Source organism: Halichoeres trimaculatus, unplaced genomic scaffold (assembly GCF_033239565.1).
Source record: "Halichoeres trimaculatus isolate MK-OKI-2021-1 unplaced genomic scaffold, fHalTri1.1 fHalTri1_scaffold_9, whole genome shotgun sequence".
Lineage (NCBI taxonomy): Eukaryota > Metazoa > Chordata > Actinopteri > Labriformes > Labridae > Halichoeres > Halichoeres trimaculatus.
The window spans coordinates 22754466-22775794 of record NW_027437188.1 but is presented as its reverse complement, the minus strand read 5'-3'; the positions used below and the strand labels follow the sequence as shown (position 1 = coordinate 22775794).

The window sequence follows — 21329 nt, the reverse complement described above, 5'->3', positions numbered from 1 at the left end:
GTTTAACCCGGAGTCAAGTTCCTTGTATTCTTGAAAATACTTGGCCAATAAAGGTGATTCTGATTCTGATTCTTCTGATTCTGATATTGATATTTCCTGTAGCTATTTATAATTTGTTTTATGGCATCATAGTGCAAGATTTTTTATTTAATACTAATATACAGGAAGGAGACAACACTAGTGCAGAGTAAAGGACATGAGGATACTTGAGAAAGGCTGCATTAAGGGTGACATTTCAAGGAAGTGGTAATTACTCCCAAGACATTTTCAGTTTTGCAAACAGAAACCAGCACATCAAGAAGTTAGATTTGACTGACAGGGTATGATTCATACATTCCTAATGTGGGATTCCTTCAAAGCAAAATGAACACTATATTTTTCGTAGTTACAAGCAGATGGTTGTGTCAAAGGTTTATAAACCTTCTGCACACCTTTCAGAAGTAATGTTTGTGTAATGCTTTATTTATTAGTCTTTTTAGTTTATGTCCTCCACAAAATAAGGATGCAATATACTTTAATTCAAGTTTCAGATAGATAGACCACTGATAGGGAAGTCAATATTGCATTATGAATCAAAAAAATAATTTCTCAAGGTGGAGTATTTTTCAATAAGCACAGATATTCTTGTGCATTATACCATTTACCATGTCCAAGGATCATAAACAGCTAAGTCATGCTCATAGTATCAATAGGAAACACTAATAACACCTCGAAACGATGTCTTTATTAATAGGATGAATAACTCATTGCACTCAACAACCACATTGTGTTTAAAGTTTTCTGTGAAATCTCTTCTTATTAAAGGTGTACGAAAACATCAGGCAAAAATTTACAAAGCAACTGTATTTAGAAACCTCCCCAAAGCGAAATTAAACCACGTGACTGCCAAAACATTTGGAGTCAATAATGAAAAGGAATTTAATACTGGAAGTAGGTAACACAGGACAACAATTAAAGGTCTTCCCAATATGAGAAATTGCAGTGTTTTGCTTTAAGTACTTTTGGTAACTTGTACTTGGCAAAAAGTACCAATCTTTTTGACATATGGCAAGACGATGCATTTGAAGTAAAAAAAAAAAAAAAAAGAAGAAGAAGAAAAAAAAAGATCAAAATTAAATATTTTTTTTGCTACTGGCTGACAGCAAAACCTTTCAGACAGCTATTCTCAATCATATATTTACATCTATTCACTAGAACTCAACAATAACTAAGTAAAAAAAATGAAATGGCATGGGGAAAAGATTCATATTTGTTCATTTGGCTCACATCAACTTGTAATACAGTAAAGCATTTAATGTGTTGATTTACAAAGGAGTGCTATAGTCAAAAGTCTGAACATAGGTTAATTCTGTCCCACTGAGTGTGCTTGGACATCTGCCGACCCTAAATTGTTTCTTGTCCTTACCTTAGCTCAAAAACAATTGCATGTCTGACAGTAAACTTAGTTGACCCCTGAGATTTTAATGCAAAACTAGTGTATGAAATACCTCATTACAGTGTGTCCTAGTGCAAGCCAGCAATATGCTTGATTAAACAGAGGTATATTAGATAGCACCCAAGCTGATAAGTTCCCCTAGAATGGTTTGTCTGCTGGGCAAAAAAAGCAGAATGGAAGGTGGTATTTTGCTTGTATCTTCATGACACCCAGCAGTCAAAATGCTTGAATTGGTATCACATCAATAACCGTGTCTTTCATAGAAAATATAAATATCCCTGAATGAAACAGATTCACAGCATTTTTCTCTCAAGGACTCCAGTGCTACTACCATAATGTTACCATTGAGTGTCTTCAAGGTCTCCAGTAAATGTCACTCCACAGCATTTAGTCAGAACGCCCGTTTATTCACTGTCCTTATAATTTACCGTCCGCTTTCCTCGGTTGCGGGTGCTCACACGTCTCTTTCGATGCGGTCTGCTGTCTGACTCTTCTGTGTCTTGCTCCTCTGAGGCAGATCGCCTGCCGCGCTGCCTCAGCTGGCGGCTAGTAGTCCTTTCACCAATGTCAGACGATCTGTGGCTTCTTCTCTTTGGACAGCTGTAGGACCCTGAGGCGAAGGAGTTTTCTGAGGCTGAAGACGACTGCTCAGATTCAGAGTCAGAACTGGGATTGCTGCTGCTGACACTCTCCTTTCGTTTGTGATTTTGCCCCCTCGTGTTCCTCTTGGTTCTTCTTGGACTACTAACATCTTCCTCTTCACTGGACTCGGAGAAGGTATCATTCTTGTTTCTCTTACCCCCCTCTTGTTTGGACTCTGTTTTGGAACGCCTTGAGGAGCCTAATCGGCCTGTTTTATTATTCGTAGACTCCTCCATTGTGTCATCAGAGTCTGAGGTGTAAATACGTTTTCTCTTGGAAGATGGCTGATACCTGCTTTCGTTGCGAGAGGTTCTGTTCAACTCTCTTTTATTATTCCTGTTATCTAAGGATGCTGTGGCTGTGTTGTTGCTGTTTCTCTGTTTGCTATGGTTTGAAGAACCAAAATCCTCATCAGAGGCAGAGTTTTCATTGATGTATTTCTTTTTTGGCAGGGCTCGGAGGTTAGACCGTCTTCGTGAAACAATGTTTGATTTATCTGACTCCTCATCTGATGAGCCAGAGGAGCTTTTCCTTCTTAACTTTCTCTTGGGTTTATATTCCTGCCCAGAGCTCTCGGATTCTGAGGTGTCATGATGAGGCCTTTTAGATTCACCTGAGCCTCTTGTTGGCCTCTTGGACTTGGTTTCAGTTTCAGATTCCTCAGAGGAGTTCTCGCTGTCTTCCTCACTACCTCCGTTTCGTTTCCGTCTTTTCTTGTTTGAGCTGCGTTTCTTTCTAGCATCACTGAGCTCCTCTGAATCTGCACCTTCTTTTTTATTAGTCGTGGCAGATTTTTGTCGAACTTGGCTTTTTGAGGACACGTCCCTTCTCTTTTTCTTAGAGTCTTTGAGGATGGCATCATCCACATTTCTTCCATTTTGGGAGAGATGTTTCTGAGACTTGTGGTCTGTATCCTCTTCACCTGAGCTTAAAGAAGGTTTGTGTTGTGTGGTCTTGCTTTCAGCATCTTCCTCCTCCTCGTCATCCTCACTTGTAATCCTTTTTTTCCTGGCTGCAGCAGTTGCTGTGGGTCTCTGGGGTTTCTGAGGCACAACCTCCTCCTCCTCCTCCTCTTCGGCACCTGAAGAGCTTTCATCAGTGGCTTCCTCTGGCTCAGAGTTGCTGTTGAATTTGTGATGTTTTGCACTGTGCCCATTCATGTGAGACAACTTATCTGTGAAAGGAATGAGAAATTAATCCAACTCTTACAGATTTTATCATACTTCAGTGGGCACGTAATCCAGACGTTGACAGATCTTCTTACCTTGTCTTAGTGTCCTCTGTTTGTTGGGCCTTGAGTCTCCATTCTGATTGTCATCTTCTTCATCCTTGAATTCATGTCCTGATTCTTTTGTTTTCCGTGAAGCTAACGAGTAAAGTGAAGTATAGAATCAGCTGAAATGTATCTTGTAAGCTTCCTTAAATCAATAAATAACCAAATAAAATGCTGAAATAGTTTTCACCAGAGAAATGCGTAATAGTAAAACCTCAGCTTACCCCCTGATGGTGGTTCTTCTTCAGATTCAGAGGTGCTCTGGATCACTGCCGTGCGTTTGCTAGCATGAGCTGCACGCTGGAGACGACTACTCCTGTTTGGCTTCTCCTCCTCTTCCTCCTCATAGTCTTCATCTGAGGCCTCAAGAAGTTTCATCTTATTCACGGCTGCCCTAGCTGTTTTCCTCTTTGATCTTCGACCCATTATTTCCTCCTCCTCCTCCTCTTCCTCCCCCTCAGAGCCCTGGGATGATGCTCCGTCTGAGTCCTGGTGCTGGCGTCTCTCCCCACGAGATGGCTTGCTGTTGTGGCCGTTCACCTTTGCTCTGCCCTCTGAAAACAAGTCAGGAGAGGATCAGATTTTTGCTTTGGGATCTATGAGCTGAAGTTAGAAGTGGACAGTGTTACCTGTTTGCTTCCTGTCTGTGCCATTGCTGCTTCTGGTCCACCTTGTGTTCCTGCTGTTTTTAGTCCTGCTGGGGTAACGAGGACCTGAGGACTGGGAGGACATCTCTGCATCTTCTCCATCCTCGCTGTCAAACTCCTCCTCTGCTTCCTCTTCCTCTTCTTCACTATCACTCTCTGCAACTGGAAAATAATAAAAATGACACCTCTCATAATCGTTTCTTCCAATTTTCTCTTATGATCTTGATATTAGTTTGGTTTTGGTTTTTTTCCTCACTGTAATTGTGTGATTTTGTTTTTTTTTTATAGATTAAATTTGAAAAGTATTAATAGAAGTAAGCCTCACTGTTTTTCCGCTTGCTTCTTGTAACTCTTGCTTTCTGTCTGAGGTGATGTTGCCTTGAGCGACCTGCATGTTTCTCCCCCTCTGATCGACTCAGCTCACTCTCACATTCAGACTCTGCAAGAACACAAACAAATTAGTAAATAAACAGAATTGCACTGTTGCACCTTTCCTTGAATCTCACCGTTGTCCAGTGAGAAATTATATATAATAAATGTGCAGAATATGCAATAAAACAGTTCAAAAATATTTTGTTAACTTGGCAAACCTTATTCAAGGTGTTTTCTACTCACCCTGTGTTGATGAAGCACCTTTGGAGTCGTCCGAGGAGCTGTGACCTGAGCTGCTGCATCGATTCCTCTTGACTCGATCGGGAAATGATGCTTTGGCTGAGGTAGATTTGGTCACTGACATCGACTCCACTTTTTCCTGAGTTTTTAAAGCAGCTCTCTTTTGACTGGAGAGATAAAGAATTTTGACACAAATCATTCATAATGTCCAACTGACATTTTTAATCTTCCTGAATCTGTACCATACACTAAGAAAAATCATTCACACAATATTTAGAGCCATACAAGAATGCATGCTGAATAAATCACTGTTATTGAATAATAAATCTTGTGTCTTGTGGTCACACACATCAACACAGGCTCAAACAGACCTTGTTGTGGTGCAGGCCTGAGTCTGCTGCTGCATTTTCTTGCGGAACCTCTGACTGCGCCGGAGTCTATCGCTGCTCTTGACGGCAGTTTTGTACTCTGATATGATAGTTCTCATGTGCTCCTCGAAGAAAGCGGAGAGCCGCAGAGTCATACTATAAATCTGGAAACAGAAGAAAAGATGCCCAAGGTCACAAACACTGCAGTCAAAAATACACATCACGAGGTGAGTCAATCCAAAATCTGATGCTTGTTTTCTGCTTCATGAACAGTTAATCTCACATTTCTCCCATAAACTGAAAGAATCCCTCTTACCTTGGAGCGTTTATTAGGAGTGTAGGCTTTAGCATTAGCAAAAATAAGCCTGGCATCTTTGCACAGCTCTATTGGGTTTTCATAACCTTCTTCCTCCAGGTTCCTTTTCACTGTTCCAAAGTCCATCGGTGTGTCGATAATATCATGGTAGTCCTGAACAGATGTAAAAGAAATTATTTAAACCTTTATTCTGCACAATTTCACGCACAACCTGGATGTTTTATTCATTTGACTGCATGGTCTTTCACTTACTGGATAGTTCAAAGGATCAACAGGCTGTCTGAACGGTTCTGAGTCCTCACAACTGAATATGTAGTTCATCAGACTCTTGCACTGATCTTTCCAGGCGTCCCGGTCGGGCACAACCTCGACAGATCGCTGCAAACATTAAGAAAGGAAAGTTGACGCCAACCTGATAAAGCTCTCCTTTCTGCTACCACTGACTCCTCAACAATCTCTACCTTCTCACTTTTAAGACTTCAAGTCCTCTATTCTAGGTATGCTGTTGGGTGGCTTGATTTACCTGACGTAGTCTGTGCCCAGAGGATGTACCTGGTGCTTCAGCATCCTCTTCCTGTGAGGAGTAAAGAGAATGCTGTATTATTTTAAACTCGATAAAAAATAAAGCGTCTCAATGATATAAGTTTAAGTAAATTCAGGCTCACCTCATCATCATCATCCATTTCTTCGACAGCATTGTAGATACCCATGATATCTGTGCAGCCTGTGTCACTGAGAAAAGAGCAAAATGAGTCAAACTATGCCATCGTCAAATCATTCCATGTTTTCTAAGGCTGTATTTAACAACTAGCAAAACATACTTGAAGAATTTCAGGAGGACATTTGTGATGATTTTTGCAGAGTGGGCGATCTTGCTGCTTGGCTCGTTGAAAGTGCGGGCATTGTGTGCAATATACCTGGCATCCCAAATTAATGCTGAGAGGCGCCTGCGGATCAAAGAAGTTAAAAGATTACACAGAGTCTCAAAACCCATGAGGAAAAAAAAAAAGACAATTGAATTTCAACAGGAAATAAAGAGAGGGACAGGAGGAGCACAAATACATCATGATGTAAATCAGGTGTGTGACTCACCTGTAGAATCTGTTCAGCAGACGGAGCCTGATGGTGCCCAGGTCAGTAGGATAGGCAATGACAGTGCAGTAAGAAGGATACTGTACTAAGTCTACAGGACCGGAGAAGGGGGCTGCAATCTCTGTCGCAGAAAACAAAAGATGAGCCGGGTTAGTGTAACTGGGAGGAAATTCTTGCAAATTACAGAAGCTTTTGTTTCCCTTAGGGAACTAAACAGTCACGTAAACTTGTTTACCGACAGTGATGAGCTGATCTATGCCAGCAATGATTCGCTCACACTCCTCGTCTCTGCTCCTCTCTCCCCACTCCCCTGGAAGAGGCTTATACATCAGCTCGCTCATTTCGTCGGCCGTCACAGGTATACCGCCTCCTTCTGTGTCGGGCTGCTGAGCTGCAGAGCAGAGACCTCAAAATTTATTGAAACCTCATCAACACTGTTTCATAAACAGACTCAAGTGTCTATTTTTGGAAAGACTGGAAAAGTTTTTAATTACCATCATCTGGAATAGGTTCCAAATCCCAAGGACTCAGTTTCTCTTGTTCACCATTGTCCCATCTGTTGGAAACGCAAAACATATTTCCAATTTTAAATCTTTTTGTCAGTTTCTCAAGTCCAAAAGCAAATTTTACTCAGGCAAGACAAAAAATGTATCTTTCTGTATGTTTCAGTGAGAAAAAATGACAAAGCATAACTTTTACTTCTGTCACTACAATGCCGCCAAAAAAGCTGTTGTTATGCTTCTTATTTTCCCACTATAAACAGTTTTCCGCCTGCAGGGACTACTTATATTTTACTGATGAACTGCAGGAATGTGGATCATCATCAGGCTTCTTTACCCTCTGAGCTGCAAGTTTGCATCAATCACTTTTTTTTTTCATCTGATGTTTTCTGTTGAGCTGTGTTCTTGTGATCCGAGCAGCCAGACCATTTAGACCATAATACTGCGTCTATGCAGCCTCAATGTGTGTTTCTCACCTGACTTTGAAGCACTGGAAGTGACTGTCAGGGTACTCTAGCTGGTAGGGCTCCTGACAGTCGATGGTCCCAAACCACCAGGCGTCGTCGATCACAGAGCGAAACCTGTCATCTGTGGAGATAAAGATGTTAACAGACTTAGAAAAAGAAACATCCATACAGTGTTTGAGTTATTCATGTCCATGTCCAGTATGGAAAATCTCCTACTCTTCTACTCCCTCACGGTTTAATATCTTTAATATATTGATTCAGACTTGACAGGTAAATGCGGCTTATATTCAGTCGAATAAGACAGTTGTTACTAAAAATAAGACACTGGCTGAGAAACAGCAAAGTAGGAGCCAAAACTGAAACTTGTATTGGAATATGCTTAATATGCTTCTAGCAAGAGTAACAAAATGCTTCCAAAATGTGAGAACTTGTCCAGTAAGAACTAGGATTACTTTTTGTCTTAATCTAGGATTTTAATAAAAAAAAAGTGTTAAACATCTGTAGAAGTGTGACAAACTTACTTTGTTGCCAGTTTCTACGGAGCGCTTCATCGTAACTTTGTCTCAACACAAGAAAATCTATTACATCTGGCATGTCATGGTACCTGTAAAAGAAATCAACAACTCTCATTTAAAGGATTACAATAGTCATTAAAGTATGTCTTGATGAAACAGAGAATTCTAGTGTTAATAAAAAGATATTGCCAAGAATGTTACAGCAAAAATTAGTCAGTGTATCAAAGCCAAATACAGATTTTGATCCTATCAGTATCTCATTAAAAGTAAAGTTACTTCGTTATAATAAAAACCCAGTTTTACTCCATATGTAAGTGTATGGTGTTCAAGAACGATTCAACAATTAGAAGTAAGAATGACGACAGAACTGTTTATGCTTATCAAGAAGCTAGGAAAGGAAGTTTGTGTGCTTACTTGATAGAAAACGACTTGTCTGTGATTTTTCCTGTACCACTGTCAATAAGAGTCAGCTTCAGACAGCAAAGCGTTGGAGGGCAGACTTCATATTTGATCCCTGTTATCTTCACAAACTCTTGGTCCTGGAGTAAAATAAAATCAGATTTTACATTGATGTATGTACAGCTGAGTTACACATTAAAAAATTAGTCAGTTTTGGTTAAAATGACACGTTTGTGATACAAAATAAAAACAAGACTTGTATCTTAAAATAATATATTCAAAAAACACTGTGTCTGCTTTTCATGACTTTGAACGATCAAAGAGCAACAGACAGAAAAAGAGATCCTGCATTATGATCTGTCAGTCTCATTTGTCTTAGTCTTACCCGCACCACCATTTTCTTCCAGGGCTGTTTGTCTAAATTGATTGGGTACACATCATTCCGACTCACAGCTTCCACATATGCCTCATGGCCCTGCCGAAAGTAGATCACCTGGCAGATAGAAGAGTATTAAAGCATTAGGGGTCATTGCAACATCAGGCTAGAACACAACCCTGTTCATCAGATGTGTATTTAAAATTTATATTATTATTAATATTTTCTAATAATTTTTGTCTGCTCCTTTCTAGAGTTTTTGTGCACTCTTTGCACAATTTCCAGCTAAGTTAAAATAACTAATTTTTTTATGTCACACATTCATACCTCGTCACCCATCTGAGGTACAAAAGGAGACTTCCTGGGAATGACATCAGTGATCCAAGGTGAGGGCCTGAACTCATTTGACACCTCTCTATTGATTGATGGTCGGGCCTTTGGACGCTGATTTAAGTACCAAGAAAGAAAAATGTAAATCATTTAAGAGATCTTGTCGTAAAAACGAAATATTATTGCACCAGGTAAGATCAGGACCACAATCTCCTGAGAGCAATAGGACAGGAAACTGTTTCACAACTCACCCTGGGTGACTTATTATTAGCTTTCTTGGCCTTTTCTTTGCTTTTTTTAAGCGGTTTTTCCTCCTCATCACTTTGTTGTTTCTCCTCCTCTCCCTCATTCTTGTCATCTTCATCCTCATCTGAGCTGCTGAGTCTGCGTTGTCTGCGTTTCCTCGAGGACAAAGGGGTGGATGGCTGAAGGTTGATACCGGCGTCTGCTGTCCAGTCAGAATATTCACTGGATGTGTGTCTGTACAGTCAAAACCAGTGTGATGGTTAAAAACTTCAAGTCTTAAAAAGCCAATGAACAAAGGTAAAAAAACATATAAAAAGAATTCATGTCACCTGACGAAATCGTATAGAAAATATAAAGCACACCTTGAACTGTCACTATTCCACTCTTCCTCATCATTCGAGGAATCCAGGTCACTGCCCTCCAGTTCATTGTCCTTGAAAAAACACAATCACAGGAAACTTTAAATTCCAAACAGCACCTCACAGGTACCTCTAAATGAGATCTCACAGATACATTACAGTAGATAACAGGATATCTCAGTGAGTACCTCTGAACTTGCAGTCTCCTCTCCCTCTTCACAAGACAGGTCCATGAAATCCAGCGCGTCGCTTGCTTGTTTTGTGCTTGAGGGCTCATCGTCTGAATCATCCTGAAGAAACAAATCCACTGACTCAACACAAGCGCAACAATTTCTATCTAATTTTCAAGACATTTTTTTAATGTTTGCAGATTATTTTTCTAAATGTATCCTGAACAGTAGCATTGCAAAGATGCTTAAAGTAAAAACTGTATCCTCAAAGTTGTCATTTAGTCTTGTAGAAGCAGAGGCTTACCCCACAGATGTTGTTGATGATGCGTCTCTTCTTCGCACAGTACAGAAGCGTCTCCTCTTCACCTTTGGCTGTTCGAATCTCTTCCTGGTCCCTGAAAAATTAAATTAAAAGTGTTAGAAAATAAGACAAAAAGTCAAAATTATTCAATAACAAAGGCTATTGATGTTATGTGTGTATTCAAATTAATTGGTATGGCCTGAAATAAACCTTCGTCTGACAATGTAATTAAAAAGAGTAAATGATGACTGACAAGACCAGAAGAGTTATTTTGTAACTGTGATGCTGACAACATAGCTACATATTCATTTACCCTTTCAATCGTTCCATTGTGGTAAACACATGTTCAAAATATAATTCTGTCTAAATTCTCGCTTGTGTTGTATGTCGCTTTGGACAAAAACGTCTGCTAAATGAAATTGTAGAATTGGAGAAAATAAGAGAGCTTGTGTTCAAATCTTGGTAAAGGAAGCGTTTAGAGGCAGGGTTTTAGGTGTTCAGTTATTTTGAAATTTATCTAAACATGGAGGAGCATCAATTTAGCTCACTTAAAAGTATCAAATCAAAAGACTATTATAAGTGCTTTTTGCAAATTTTTAACTTTTATCATTGTGCAATGTAAAGCATGGCTATTTCAGATCAAACATGAGCCATGTTGTCATTGGTATTTTACCTGTAGCTGCTGGGTGCCAGTTCAGGCACAACCACCCTGTGCCTCCAGGCCTGCAGGTCTCTCTCCGTGGCTATCTGGCTCCGAGGGGCATTCTGGTGCATCTGCCGAACACCCTCAACTTGCCCGCTGCGTCGCAGGCCCACATTGGGAGGTGACTGCACATCAGCCCGTTCATTCACAGACACTATCATAAAGTAAATACCAAACATATTAATGTTGATGTGATCGCTGAGGGGTATCGTGCAGCTTTTAAAACCACACTTCTAAAATGGTCAGCGTACACTGTCCAAAACAAGAGGTCAAGTTTTCTTACCTCTGCGTGGTGTGTTTGGGGCTGGTATAAGAGCTGGGCCCTGTGCCTCAGCCTGCCCCTCTGGTCCTGTTCTGGCTCCTGGCACAGCCTCCGTCACTTGCTGGTTCTGTCGGTCCTGTTGCTGCTGGAGATGCCGTATGGCCTCATCAAGGAGGTTGACTCGTCTTACTACAACCTCATCATGCTCTGCAGTTTGTTGGCTAATCACCTGCTCCACCACCTCTCCATCACCTGGAATCATACATTAGTTTACTGTTCATTAAAAATATGTCAAATCATGGCAGCTGAAAAGACACTGTGCAGCTGTTTTAAGATGATCAAGCTTGTCCAGTATTTTAAAATGTGAATGTTTCAGTCAAGGCTCCTGTGTGATTCTACTCTTACTTGTGGCTACATATCCCAGCTGAGGAACCAGGTGCTCAGCAGCAATGTTCTCCCGCCCTGGGACAAGACGCTGGTACCTGAAAATTATAACAAGAAATTTCAGTTACTGCAGTAATTTGTTCTGTCTAGTTACTTTTTCTGTTTGTTTTTTTGGTACAAGTTTCATCCACGGATCTGCAACAACTAATTCACTCCAAATCATGCTCTGCCAGCTTTGTGATGTGGTTGTACTTATATGCTTAGTTCATGAAAGGTAGCTTAAATCCACAGTACATCTGTGATGTTTTACCTAAATTAAACAAAAAGTGCTGAAAGAGAGGTGGTGGTGTTTCAAATCATGGAGGTAAATAGAAAACCGTTATGAAAATTCGATTAAGACGCCAACAGTAACAGCGCTAATTCAAAGACAAATCCAAGGTCCTGACCTTGGAGGATGGGGGTTTCCGTCTACATCCACTAAGAAGGGTGGTGGCATGAGATGAGGTGCCTGCTGTGTCTGTTCATCCAGCACAAAGCCATTTGAGTCCCGGATCAATGGTCGGTAATCCGTGTGGAAGAACACCTGATCTGGAAGCTGCAAAAGGACAAGGACAAAAACAAAAACATCAGTTAAAGATTAAGGCATGTCTCGACCTACTTTATGGAGCCACATTAATGTGATGTAGGTTATTTTAACTTTCGGTATACCTATCATTATAACACCCTGTGATACGGACTTTGAAAGAGATTCGATTTAGTGACTATAATATTTTCCAAATCTTTACTAACACAAAAATATTCATAAAGGCATTACTGTTCACACTGTTAATGCTACAAAAACAACAACAACAACAACAAAGTACATCAGCATTGACCATGTGGGTTTTATCCTTACCTTCTCATAAGGCTTGGAACTGCCAAAACCAAAGATAAGCAGATGGCCATGGGAGTCTGTGGAGGCAAACCGCTGGCCATCGGGGGTGAATTTGCAGTCAAAAACAGCTCCATGACCCTGGCCTTCAATCTATAAAAGAAACACAAATAATACTCCTGTTATAGAAAGTTAGTGGGAGGAAGGAGGTAGAGCTGGTGAAAACATCCTAAAACTTGGTGCTTTCGTGTTGTACCCATGTTGCGTAAAAGTGTCAGCGTACCATGTTGAAGTAATGCTGTGTGTTCTCCCCTCGCAGCAGATCCCATATGAAGATGTTCCCATCATGACCAGCAGACAGGATAATCCTGGGATCAAAAGGATGTGGCTCCAGGACAAAGACCTCAGCCTCATGGCCCTGAAAACAGTTTACAAGCGAGTCTTGCTTTCAAATTTGCTTATTTCTGAAGCTCAACAAGGAGTTTTGTTAATCCTTTTAAGCTTTATTCTAAAAGAAGAAGAAGAAACAGCTTACTTTCAGGATATGTAGCAACTGTCCTGTGTATGAGTTCCACACTTTGAGGAGGTGGTTGTTCACAGCTGTGATGACTGTGTTATCATGGCGGTCCCACGCTACCATGGTGACTTTGGGTTTGAAGTAGGTTTCCTCATCACTGAGTTCAGCACTGAGAAATCAGACATTATTGTATTAAAGTAGGTCCATGTTTTTTTCCACTAAGTGTCCCTAATTTCTGTTGCGGTATGCATCTCACGACATATTGCTTTTTTGCACAAACAGTGCATATTGTGTAGCATAAAATGATCTTATCAGCTACTGAACATGCATACAGGCCTGCCACAGCCACAAGCCACTTACCCTGGGAGAGTGGCAGACATGTTCAGCAGGATGCACCTCCACTGCTGCCGCTGATGGAGCTTCCAGATTCGTGCAGTTCCATCTCGACTTCCACTCACAAACCTGAAACAGCAATCACCATGTTACAATCTGTGAAAATTTGAGTCCTATTTCTAGAGAAATGTTTTCTAAACTAAAAAAATGACTCTACCTTTCCCCTGAGTGACAGAATTGGATGCTATCCACTTTGTCCTGAAAAGAGTGAGGAGATATGGATCACAAACATTATTTAATGAACGTTCCAATGCAGCAAATGTTTGGCTTAAAAATTTTCCTGCAGATGCAAAAATTTGGGTGGGTTTTTTTTTAATGGTCTTACCGTGTGCTCATGAAGCTCTGACACCTTCTCTGGACTCCCACTGCCCAAGTAATATATCCTGATGACATCATCAGTGCTTCCTGTTGCTAAGAACATGCCCCCTGAAAACACAAAATAAAAAGCATTAGCTCAAACTGTTTTAAGTCTGCAAGACAAACACAGCAAGACAGCTTCATTAAAATGGGGTATTGTGTCTTTTTAGACTTTAAACCATCCATCTGGTGCCCCTGTAGTAGCTTTACTTGATTCGCAGCCCAAAATTGTCCCTTTTTTCTTTTTTTTCTTCACACTGGTGTTTTAGAAAGCTCTTTTACCTGTGTCTGTCACACTTTGTTTAAGCTCCAATCTTTTAAGGCTCCCTATGCCACAAACCCCTTCTCTCTGATTGGCCAGCCCTCTTGAGGATTGTCAGGGGCATAGCTAAGGGCAGATCATGGAGGCCTGATGTGTCATGAACCAGTTAGGAAGTCTTAATGAAATGCCATCATTTTACCAAGCTTCGTGAAGATCTCGTGCTATTTTTAGAGCTGACAGCAGGGATTTCTACAACATGTGGATCTGTAGCAGTTTGAAAATCTACAAACTTTTAGTTTGGACACCCAGCATTCTTACTCTACATCCATGTTTAAAATACAACACCCCCTCTTTAAACAGCAGTAATATTCAGTTCAGTTTGCTTTCACTTCCTAATTACCTGGACTGAAAGAGGAACACACGGTCTGAACTCCTGGCCTTGGCCGCTCCGTAAATTTGTGTGGCCGATCACTTGAAGAACAGAAGAAAAAGGTTGATGTTAAACATTACAGAACTGCTGACTTGTGTTTACTTGGCAGACCCAGGTACTCCTCTGCTCTTCATAACTATAAAACCAAAACTTTCTTGCACATAGACACTGACAGGACATGATGATGCAATACTGGGGGTTTCTAAACATGGTTTTACCTGATGCCTCATCTTTTGAACTGTCAAAGTAAAATTTCGACGAACTGGAATTTTAGCAGCAGTAGGAAAAAAGTGAAAGCTGTCGAGTCAGCTGTTTTGTGCTGTGTAAAGTTCATCCACACACTCAAAGCAAAGAAATGAGTACAGTCAATTAAAGAGTTTCCATATTGCTTATTACTTATACTTGGATTCTTGTTTATCAATTGGAACTGCATGTAAAATGAGCTTTTCTAACCAATAAGACCAAAACTCATTACAGAAACAAAAACCTGTCAACAAATTTTGGTTGGGTTACTCTGCTTTAGGCCTATTCCTATAGTACAACAATTTTTGTTTCTGTTCATATACCAGTTCAGCTGTTTTCTAGTGGCCTTATCAGTTTAATGGACTCCAACAACAGATAAAACCTTTTTCTCTAAGTTTTGCTTGAATCAATTATACCATGTTATTGCTATAAAACCTATCACTTCCCTATAAATTTTCAAACCAATGGAGGCAAAATGAGAAAAATATCAATTTGATGAATGTAACACATTTTTGGGAAGCAGTGCTGAATATATACATATACATACAAGTGATTGTCACCATATTAAAAAATCTTAATTGTCATTAAAAGCAGCTCTCACCTGAAATTGTTGTTGTGAACGTCCCACTGCCAGAAGCAGACTGTGGCATCAGTTCCAGTTGATAGCATATATCGTTTTGAGCCCTTTGCAAAAGGTGAGAACTAAAACAAAGAAAAAAGGACAAAATTAAGTAACTGAATCCTTAAGCTTAATCAGGACATGGATATTAAGGTGAAGGTAAATTGAAATTGGTATTTTAACTGTTTAAAACATGTTCTGGTTGTCTCTTCAGCAAGGTTTCGAATTCAGTTACAAATACCATCACAAAGGCAGCCTCTCACTTTCTGACCTCATCATCATTCATGCAGTCATATAAGTGGACTACAATGCAATATAAGAGGATTATAAGGAAGAACTGAAGCTTCAAACAGAAGAGATAAGTTGGTAGAAAACTTCACCTACTGATCAATCTATTTGCTGTGGCTTGATCAAGAGGGGAGTTAGGCAAGACTGGTCGAACATTTTTGAACAAACATCGATAACAATTATTGATCAAGCTATCCCAACATCATACTTCAACAAGAGTCTCAGGACTCTTACAGTGCTGTACTTGTTTATTAGATGTAAAATACAGCACCTTAACTTAACAGAAATGTTTAAATACAGTTACATATCGAATGAAAAAAAAACTGCTGAGTATGCAACATTTCTTATTGAATTACTTGATATTTTCTTTGAGTAATGGATTGAATATTCATACACTAAAATGATCCATAACTGCAGCCCTACCTCCAATGACCAGTCCTTGTTATGCAATACAGCCACAGCTACAAGAGTCTGCCTTGAGCTATACAACTTAAATCATTTAAATAATGTTTCCATTTTTGTAACTTAATGTGGTCTGCTCTTGCTGTGGAGTTGAACTAGTAGGCACAAACACATTCACACCAGCTGTAGCTGACACACTGTTGAATCTCAGAAGCAACAACTGTTGTTTGACCTCTAGCACTGTGACAGAACATAAGCACTGGTGTTGTTTTTTTTTGCAACCAACAATACAGCAGTCGACATATCGAGCTGTAACCTCTGACATCTTGACTAAGTGACACCAAAACTAAACCACAGAAAGAAGAAGAATGCTTGAGGACCGGTTCTGCATGCTCACCTATGCAAACAACTTTTGTTTTTATGTTGTGTTAGGAGAAAACTCAAACTGCCTCCTAGAGGATTTTATCCCCTAGAAGTAAATTTAAAGTCATTGAACAATAAATACTATATGGGGCCAGAAAAAATAGGAGATTGACAGTTTCCAACATGTCTTCACCTGTAGGGAGGTAATGGATCCACTGTGCCCTTGCAGCACAGCCACAGGGGCACAGGTACGAAGGCACCATACACGGATGGTCTTGTCACAGCTTCCTGCTGCAATTAATGTGTTTTCGTAGTTAACTGCCAAGTCTGTGATCTCTGCAGAGTGTCCTCGCAGTGTTGAATGAAGCCTTCCATCAAAAGAAGACCATATCTTCACCAAACAGTCATCCGAGCCCTAAAAGAGACAAAGAGAAAAAAACGCTTTAACATGAGAAGTGAGACAAGAGCAGTAACACGTCAATACAAACAAAGGTTTATCTTGAGGCAGGGGGCTTGTGTTAAAAGTTCCATCTTACTGTGAAGATCCTGAGTCCGGTGCGATCAAATGCAATACAGTATACTGCAGATAAATGCCCCAGGATGCGCCTGTGGAGCCGCATGTGCTCATAATTACTGACAGGATTAATGGAGCTGAAGCATTGTGCTCCTGTCAGCTCTCTGCCTCGACAGACCTTCACTGTTGATACAGAGACAAAACATAAGTGTTACAGGTTGATAATACTGTAAAAACAACCCAAGCACAAATGCAGCAGGTGTATGATAATTTTTCTTTGAGGTGGTCATAAGAGAAAAGAAATAAACATGTTGAATCTTTGCAAGAGAGATTTATGTCTCAGCATCAGCAGCAAACAAGAATGTGAGGAAAAATGTGCAAATGAGTAATTAATGAGCTGCGAGCAAAAAAAACATAAAGGGCTGAATGGATCAAGCACTACCAAGCAATCCCAGAACAAGTACACGCAGGAACACTTTCTGCGATTTGTCTCCAACGCTGCAAGCAACTTTGAGTTTAAACCAGACTTACCTAGGTGAGGAGGTTTTTTGCAGTTAAAAGGCCTCTCTGGTGGTCTGCCTCGGTGAAGGGCTGCAAATGATGAAGCCCTTAACCGCACATTGTTGCAGTCTGTAAAAAAAAAAAAAAAAACATGGCTGAATCCCAGCAGTACATTTGAAAAGACAGATATCAATTCTGTGTATACAAAGAATGGGTTCAAACCTTCGTATAATGTCAGCGTAGCAGGCACTCTTTATTTCTATTTACAAAGAGAAAGTTCATACATTTACATCCCAAACGACACTTAGAGACTGTACCTTTTGCCGTCCGAAGCATTGACTGCTTTCCTGACCCGAGGAGAGTGTGCACACCTGGGACACATGATGGCACATCTTTATCAAGGATTGGTCCAATTTGTCGACATATCTGTAGCAAATGATCTGGTGCAATATGTCTGGTGGCTGCAACCTGTCAGGAAACAATGAATGAGTTAGTGTTAGTGTTAGTATTCTGGCCCTGAAATGGATGACAGCACAGGTTTAATGATAAATAAATTAACAGTTGCTTTCATGACATACAAAAATGTTACCTCCTCCCTGCTTAACTTTTAAGGTCTGGTGGTATTTTCTTTGTGCTCCAACCAGTTCTGATAAAGTGCTATAGATTATATGGTATTGAAGTTTTATTGCCTACATCTGTGTCACTCAACAACTCTGAAGTTGAAACATTCCTAACTCATTATAATGTTTTCCCACTTTCTATGTTCTTTTCTTTGCTGCAAACTGGTCAGCTGCAGTATGTGACTTTGTCCTCTCAGGATGTAACTGTGATGCTTTTAAGCTCTATGTTCCAGGTTGCAAAAAAGATCTATAGAGAACTAAGACATCTCAGTTTCAAATTCCGAAAAAGAGCATCATGGGTTTGATACTGATTTGTCTGTACATAAGTTTATCAATCTCACCTAGCTGTCGTTGCTTAGCTAGCCAAATATATCATGACAGGACCCTCTGCCTAACGCGAGGCAGGCTAGCCGTCATGCTGAAAAGGAAGGCTCCAGGACACAGCCCCCATCAAAAGAACCCAGCAATGAACATACTATATTGTTCAGTCTATTGTGGAAATGTGGACCTACTAGGCCTCATTAAAATAACCCAGCACAAACTGTGGATGAGGACTTGTTGGCCACAGGTGAGTTTAAGGCCTATGTTGTTTTTGTTGAAAAGAAGGCTTATAATTAATGCCGGGACTTTAATGCAGCAATGAATTACAGAGAAGCATTAAAATTAAATACATTTTAATGCAGTTTATTGTTGCTGTTCAAACAACAGGAAACATTTGTCAGTGCGCAAGTTTCAGCATACTAATCACAGCGATACATAAGGTGACACCCCCCAATGTCAAAAGAGCCCCAGTAATGCCTGGCTGACATCAAACAATGTGAATGAGATGGTGCTGCTAGGCCCAAAGGATAGAAAATTAATTAAAATAAAATATTCCAATGGATGATGAGAGCAATGTTGATTGTGAATGATAATGCAGACAGAGACTGCATATCATCAAAACAAATCTAGCCTCAAGTATCACCTCAAGGCTTGACATGTAGCAGCCAAAGAATGAATATGGTATGAGCAAGCATGCATGAAAGAGGTGCTTCAAGCATGCAGTGTTGCCAACCTACAATCAAGTTTATGAAAAGTCAAATTTTAAATAATTGAATTTGTTCAAATAATTTTTGTTTTGTTAAAATGCAAAAAATTGCAATAAATTACTTGAAAAACCTATGATTTATTAGATTGATATATTTATTAAGTCTTTCAACTAATCACAGTTCTAATCACTGATGAAATGATAAACGAATGTATACTTTGTATATTTTTCTGTTTTCTAATGTTGTATGGTTTCATCTTTTAAAGATGAGGGTAACCCTCCATTTTATTACTGAGGCACTTAATTTGGTATTGAAAGGGAATTGACGAAAACTTCAGATGGAAAGATGGGCATATAGTTTTTAAAATACCCACTAAGAGGCTCTATTCTGACACTGATGTGTCAAAACAGTTGTGTGACATGCTTTGCATGCGCTACCCAGCTCTTCCTGTATCGAGAGGCGCGGCTTCCTATGCAAACCATTTCTTTTTACAGCCAATCACAGCCCAGGTCACATGCAAAATAGCGCATTTCACTCTCTGATTGGCTAACACGGCCATCCGGCTACAGCAAAAAGCCGAACATCCCACCCTTTCTGGAATAACAGTCCGACACTAATATCATTAAAACGTATGCTCTTTTATTATCCAGAGAGCGTCTATAACACCACTCAATCTTTACTCTTAATAGAAAGCAGGAGGTGCGACCTTGTGGGTGTCACAAGCTCAAAGAAATCCCACACCCACCAAGCAAGTGAAAGAACAAAGAACGTAAACAAGTGTCGAGCGTGGACGTAGAATGCTGAGGTCCTTCGATAATAAGTTCCGACACAAAACAAAACAGTGATATCTTACCACATCTTCATATGTTCTCGGGTGTTCGTTTCCTAGCCAGTCCAATCTCCCGGGTAACAGCTGTCCAATACAGTAAAGCACATTTTACGGACCACAAAGACGCAATAATATACATGTTCACAATAATACAACAGTGATGTTAAAATGAAGACACAAACAATGGTGTTTAATGGCCAAATAATTGCGACAAGTTTTAAGCCTATCTCAGTGAAGAGCAGCGGTTAGCAGCTAGCAGTTAACAAGTAGCATAAGCATCGGTGGTACACACCTGATACTCCTCTAGCTCGTTCACAAGGACCTGTAGTAGGTTAAAAGAGTAAATTAAGGTTAAGTTTGATATAGTAACTTCATCAATAAGATGCTAGACAACTCTTTTGAAATAGAACACCCGACGACAGTCAAAGCTCACCAGCTTACCTCAGCTGCTTTCCGACACGGACCCGTTGTCAAAAAACGAGTAATCAAGTAGTAGAGCTCTGAAATTAAAGAGTGTGGACGTTGGCGGTGAATATAACTACATAAAGTATAAATGGTGTAAATTAAACCATCAGTAGTGTTTCCTTTGCGTCTTACCCGACTCAAGGAGCGAAATGTTCCGATTTTTGGCCATTGAATCGACCGTGATTTAGAGAGGTGAAACAATTTACGTAGAACTTTATAACTGCAGAGGATATGATATATTTGATTAGATTAGATCACAACGCCCTGTACCCCTGCAAGTTGCTCCCGCTTTCCATTCAGCTTGTTTGCAGTCGCCATTGGAAGGATGAGGCCTCAGCGATACGACTTACTTCCGCCACAGCGGAGTAACACAGGAAAAAGGGGGTGGGGAGAGGCACTTTCAACAAAAGACTCAAGCAAATGTTCACCTCTTTGATTGCTTTAGATTTGCAATTTTTGATCAACAAAACTCATTGATATGGCAGCAATATACATTCGTATTTTATTTATTAATTCCAATTTTATTTTATTATTTATTTATTTTTTTTTGCAACAAAGAGACCCCCCCTCGGGGTTAACGCCATAGACTGTAAACTGTAACTCTATTTACAGTCTATGGTTAACACGGGTCCAATTGGGTTGTGTTGCGATGTAGGCTAAGTGACCTTTGTATGAAATTCATTGTTCCAATGGTCGCATATTTTTAAGAGTTAGCATCTTAAAACCGTCAACTCTTCTAGGAAAGCTAGAAATGAATCTTTATTTCAAATAGGCCTACATCTTCTCTTAACTTTTAAGACAGTACTACTTTCTTTTCTGATAAAGAGACATATAACACATTATAAATACCTGTTGCAATATTATCATGCAGTGTCACTCATGTGCAAGTGTGTATTTAATCGATTTAAAGAGTGCAATAATGTAGTATGGACTTTTTTATTTGGCCAATAAGTTAACTTCAGGCAAATGAGTCACACAACTTATCTAAAGAAAGGCACCTGCCCCAATGTAACAAGTCTCCAAATGTCCTCTACCATATAAACTATGGTACAAGGGTGTCCCTATGACTATAAACCAGTATCAAAAACTTGAAATTTCAGACCCAAATTTAATTAAAAGTTGACTTTTTAAATTGTATTTTATAAGAACTTCATATTTTCAACAGTCAAACAACAGCACTTTAGCTCAATTTCTGTACGCAGGGTGGTATGAAACACACTATTGATAAGA

At 39.9% G+C, this 21329-nt stretch overlaps 1 protein-coding gene across 2 annotated transcripts; it reads right to left on the bottom strand.

Annotated features, from left to right (window-relative positions):
- Window positions 1–501: 501 nt before the first annotated feature.
- On the bottom strand, window positions 502–20444 carry brwd1 (bromodomain and WD repeat domain containing 1). Of its 2 annotated transcripts, none has more exons than XM_074679842.1 (44): window positions 20232–20444; window positions 20076–20134; window positions 19927–19956; window positions 19659–19718; window positions 17475–17625; window positions 17188–17286; window positions 16679–16839; window positions 16336–16557; window positions 15072–15172; window positions 14198–14268; window positions 13504–13604; window positions 13336–13376; window positions 13146–13247; window positions 12804–12954; window positions 12552–12686; window positions 12293–12421; window positions 11844–11992; window positions 11419–11495; window positions 11035–11265; window positions 10722–10905; window positions 10052–10142; window positions 9766–9867; window positions 9581–9651; window positions 9224–9452; window positions 8970–9086; window positions 8652–8759; window positions 8282–8406; window positions 7874–7956; window positions 7362–7473; window positions 6880–6941; window positions 6621–6791; window positions 6386–6506; window positions 6115–6240; window positions 5959–6025; window positions 5817–5867; window positions 5546–5671; window positions 5294–5446; window positions 4981–5141; window positions 4613–4776; window positions 4323–4436; window positions 3980–4159; window positions 3575–3904; window positions 3342–3443; window positions 502–3251 (listed from the first exon to the last, which is right to left on the bottom strand). In XM_074679842.1, exons 1-44 carry the CDS (start codon window positions 20266–20268, stop codon window positions 1840–1842), a joined length of 6669 nt encoding a protein of 2222 aa, XP_074535943.1. In that variant the 5' UTR covers window positions 20269–20444; the 3' UTR covers window positions 502–1839. The 2 variants fall into 2 exon arrangements, with proteins under 2 accessions (XP_074535943.1, XP_074535944.1); XM_074679843.1 differs by having other exon boundaries at window positions 503–3251; window positions 6621–6776.
- Between the last annotated feature and the right edge of the window lie 885 nt (window positions 20445–21329).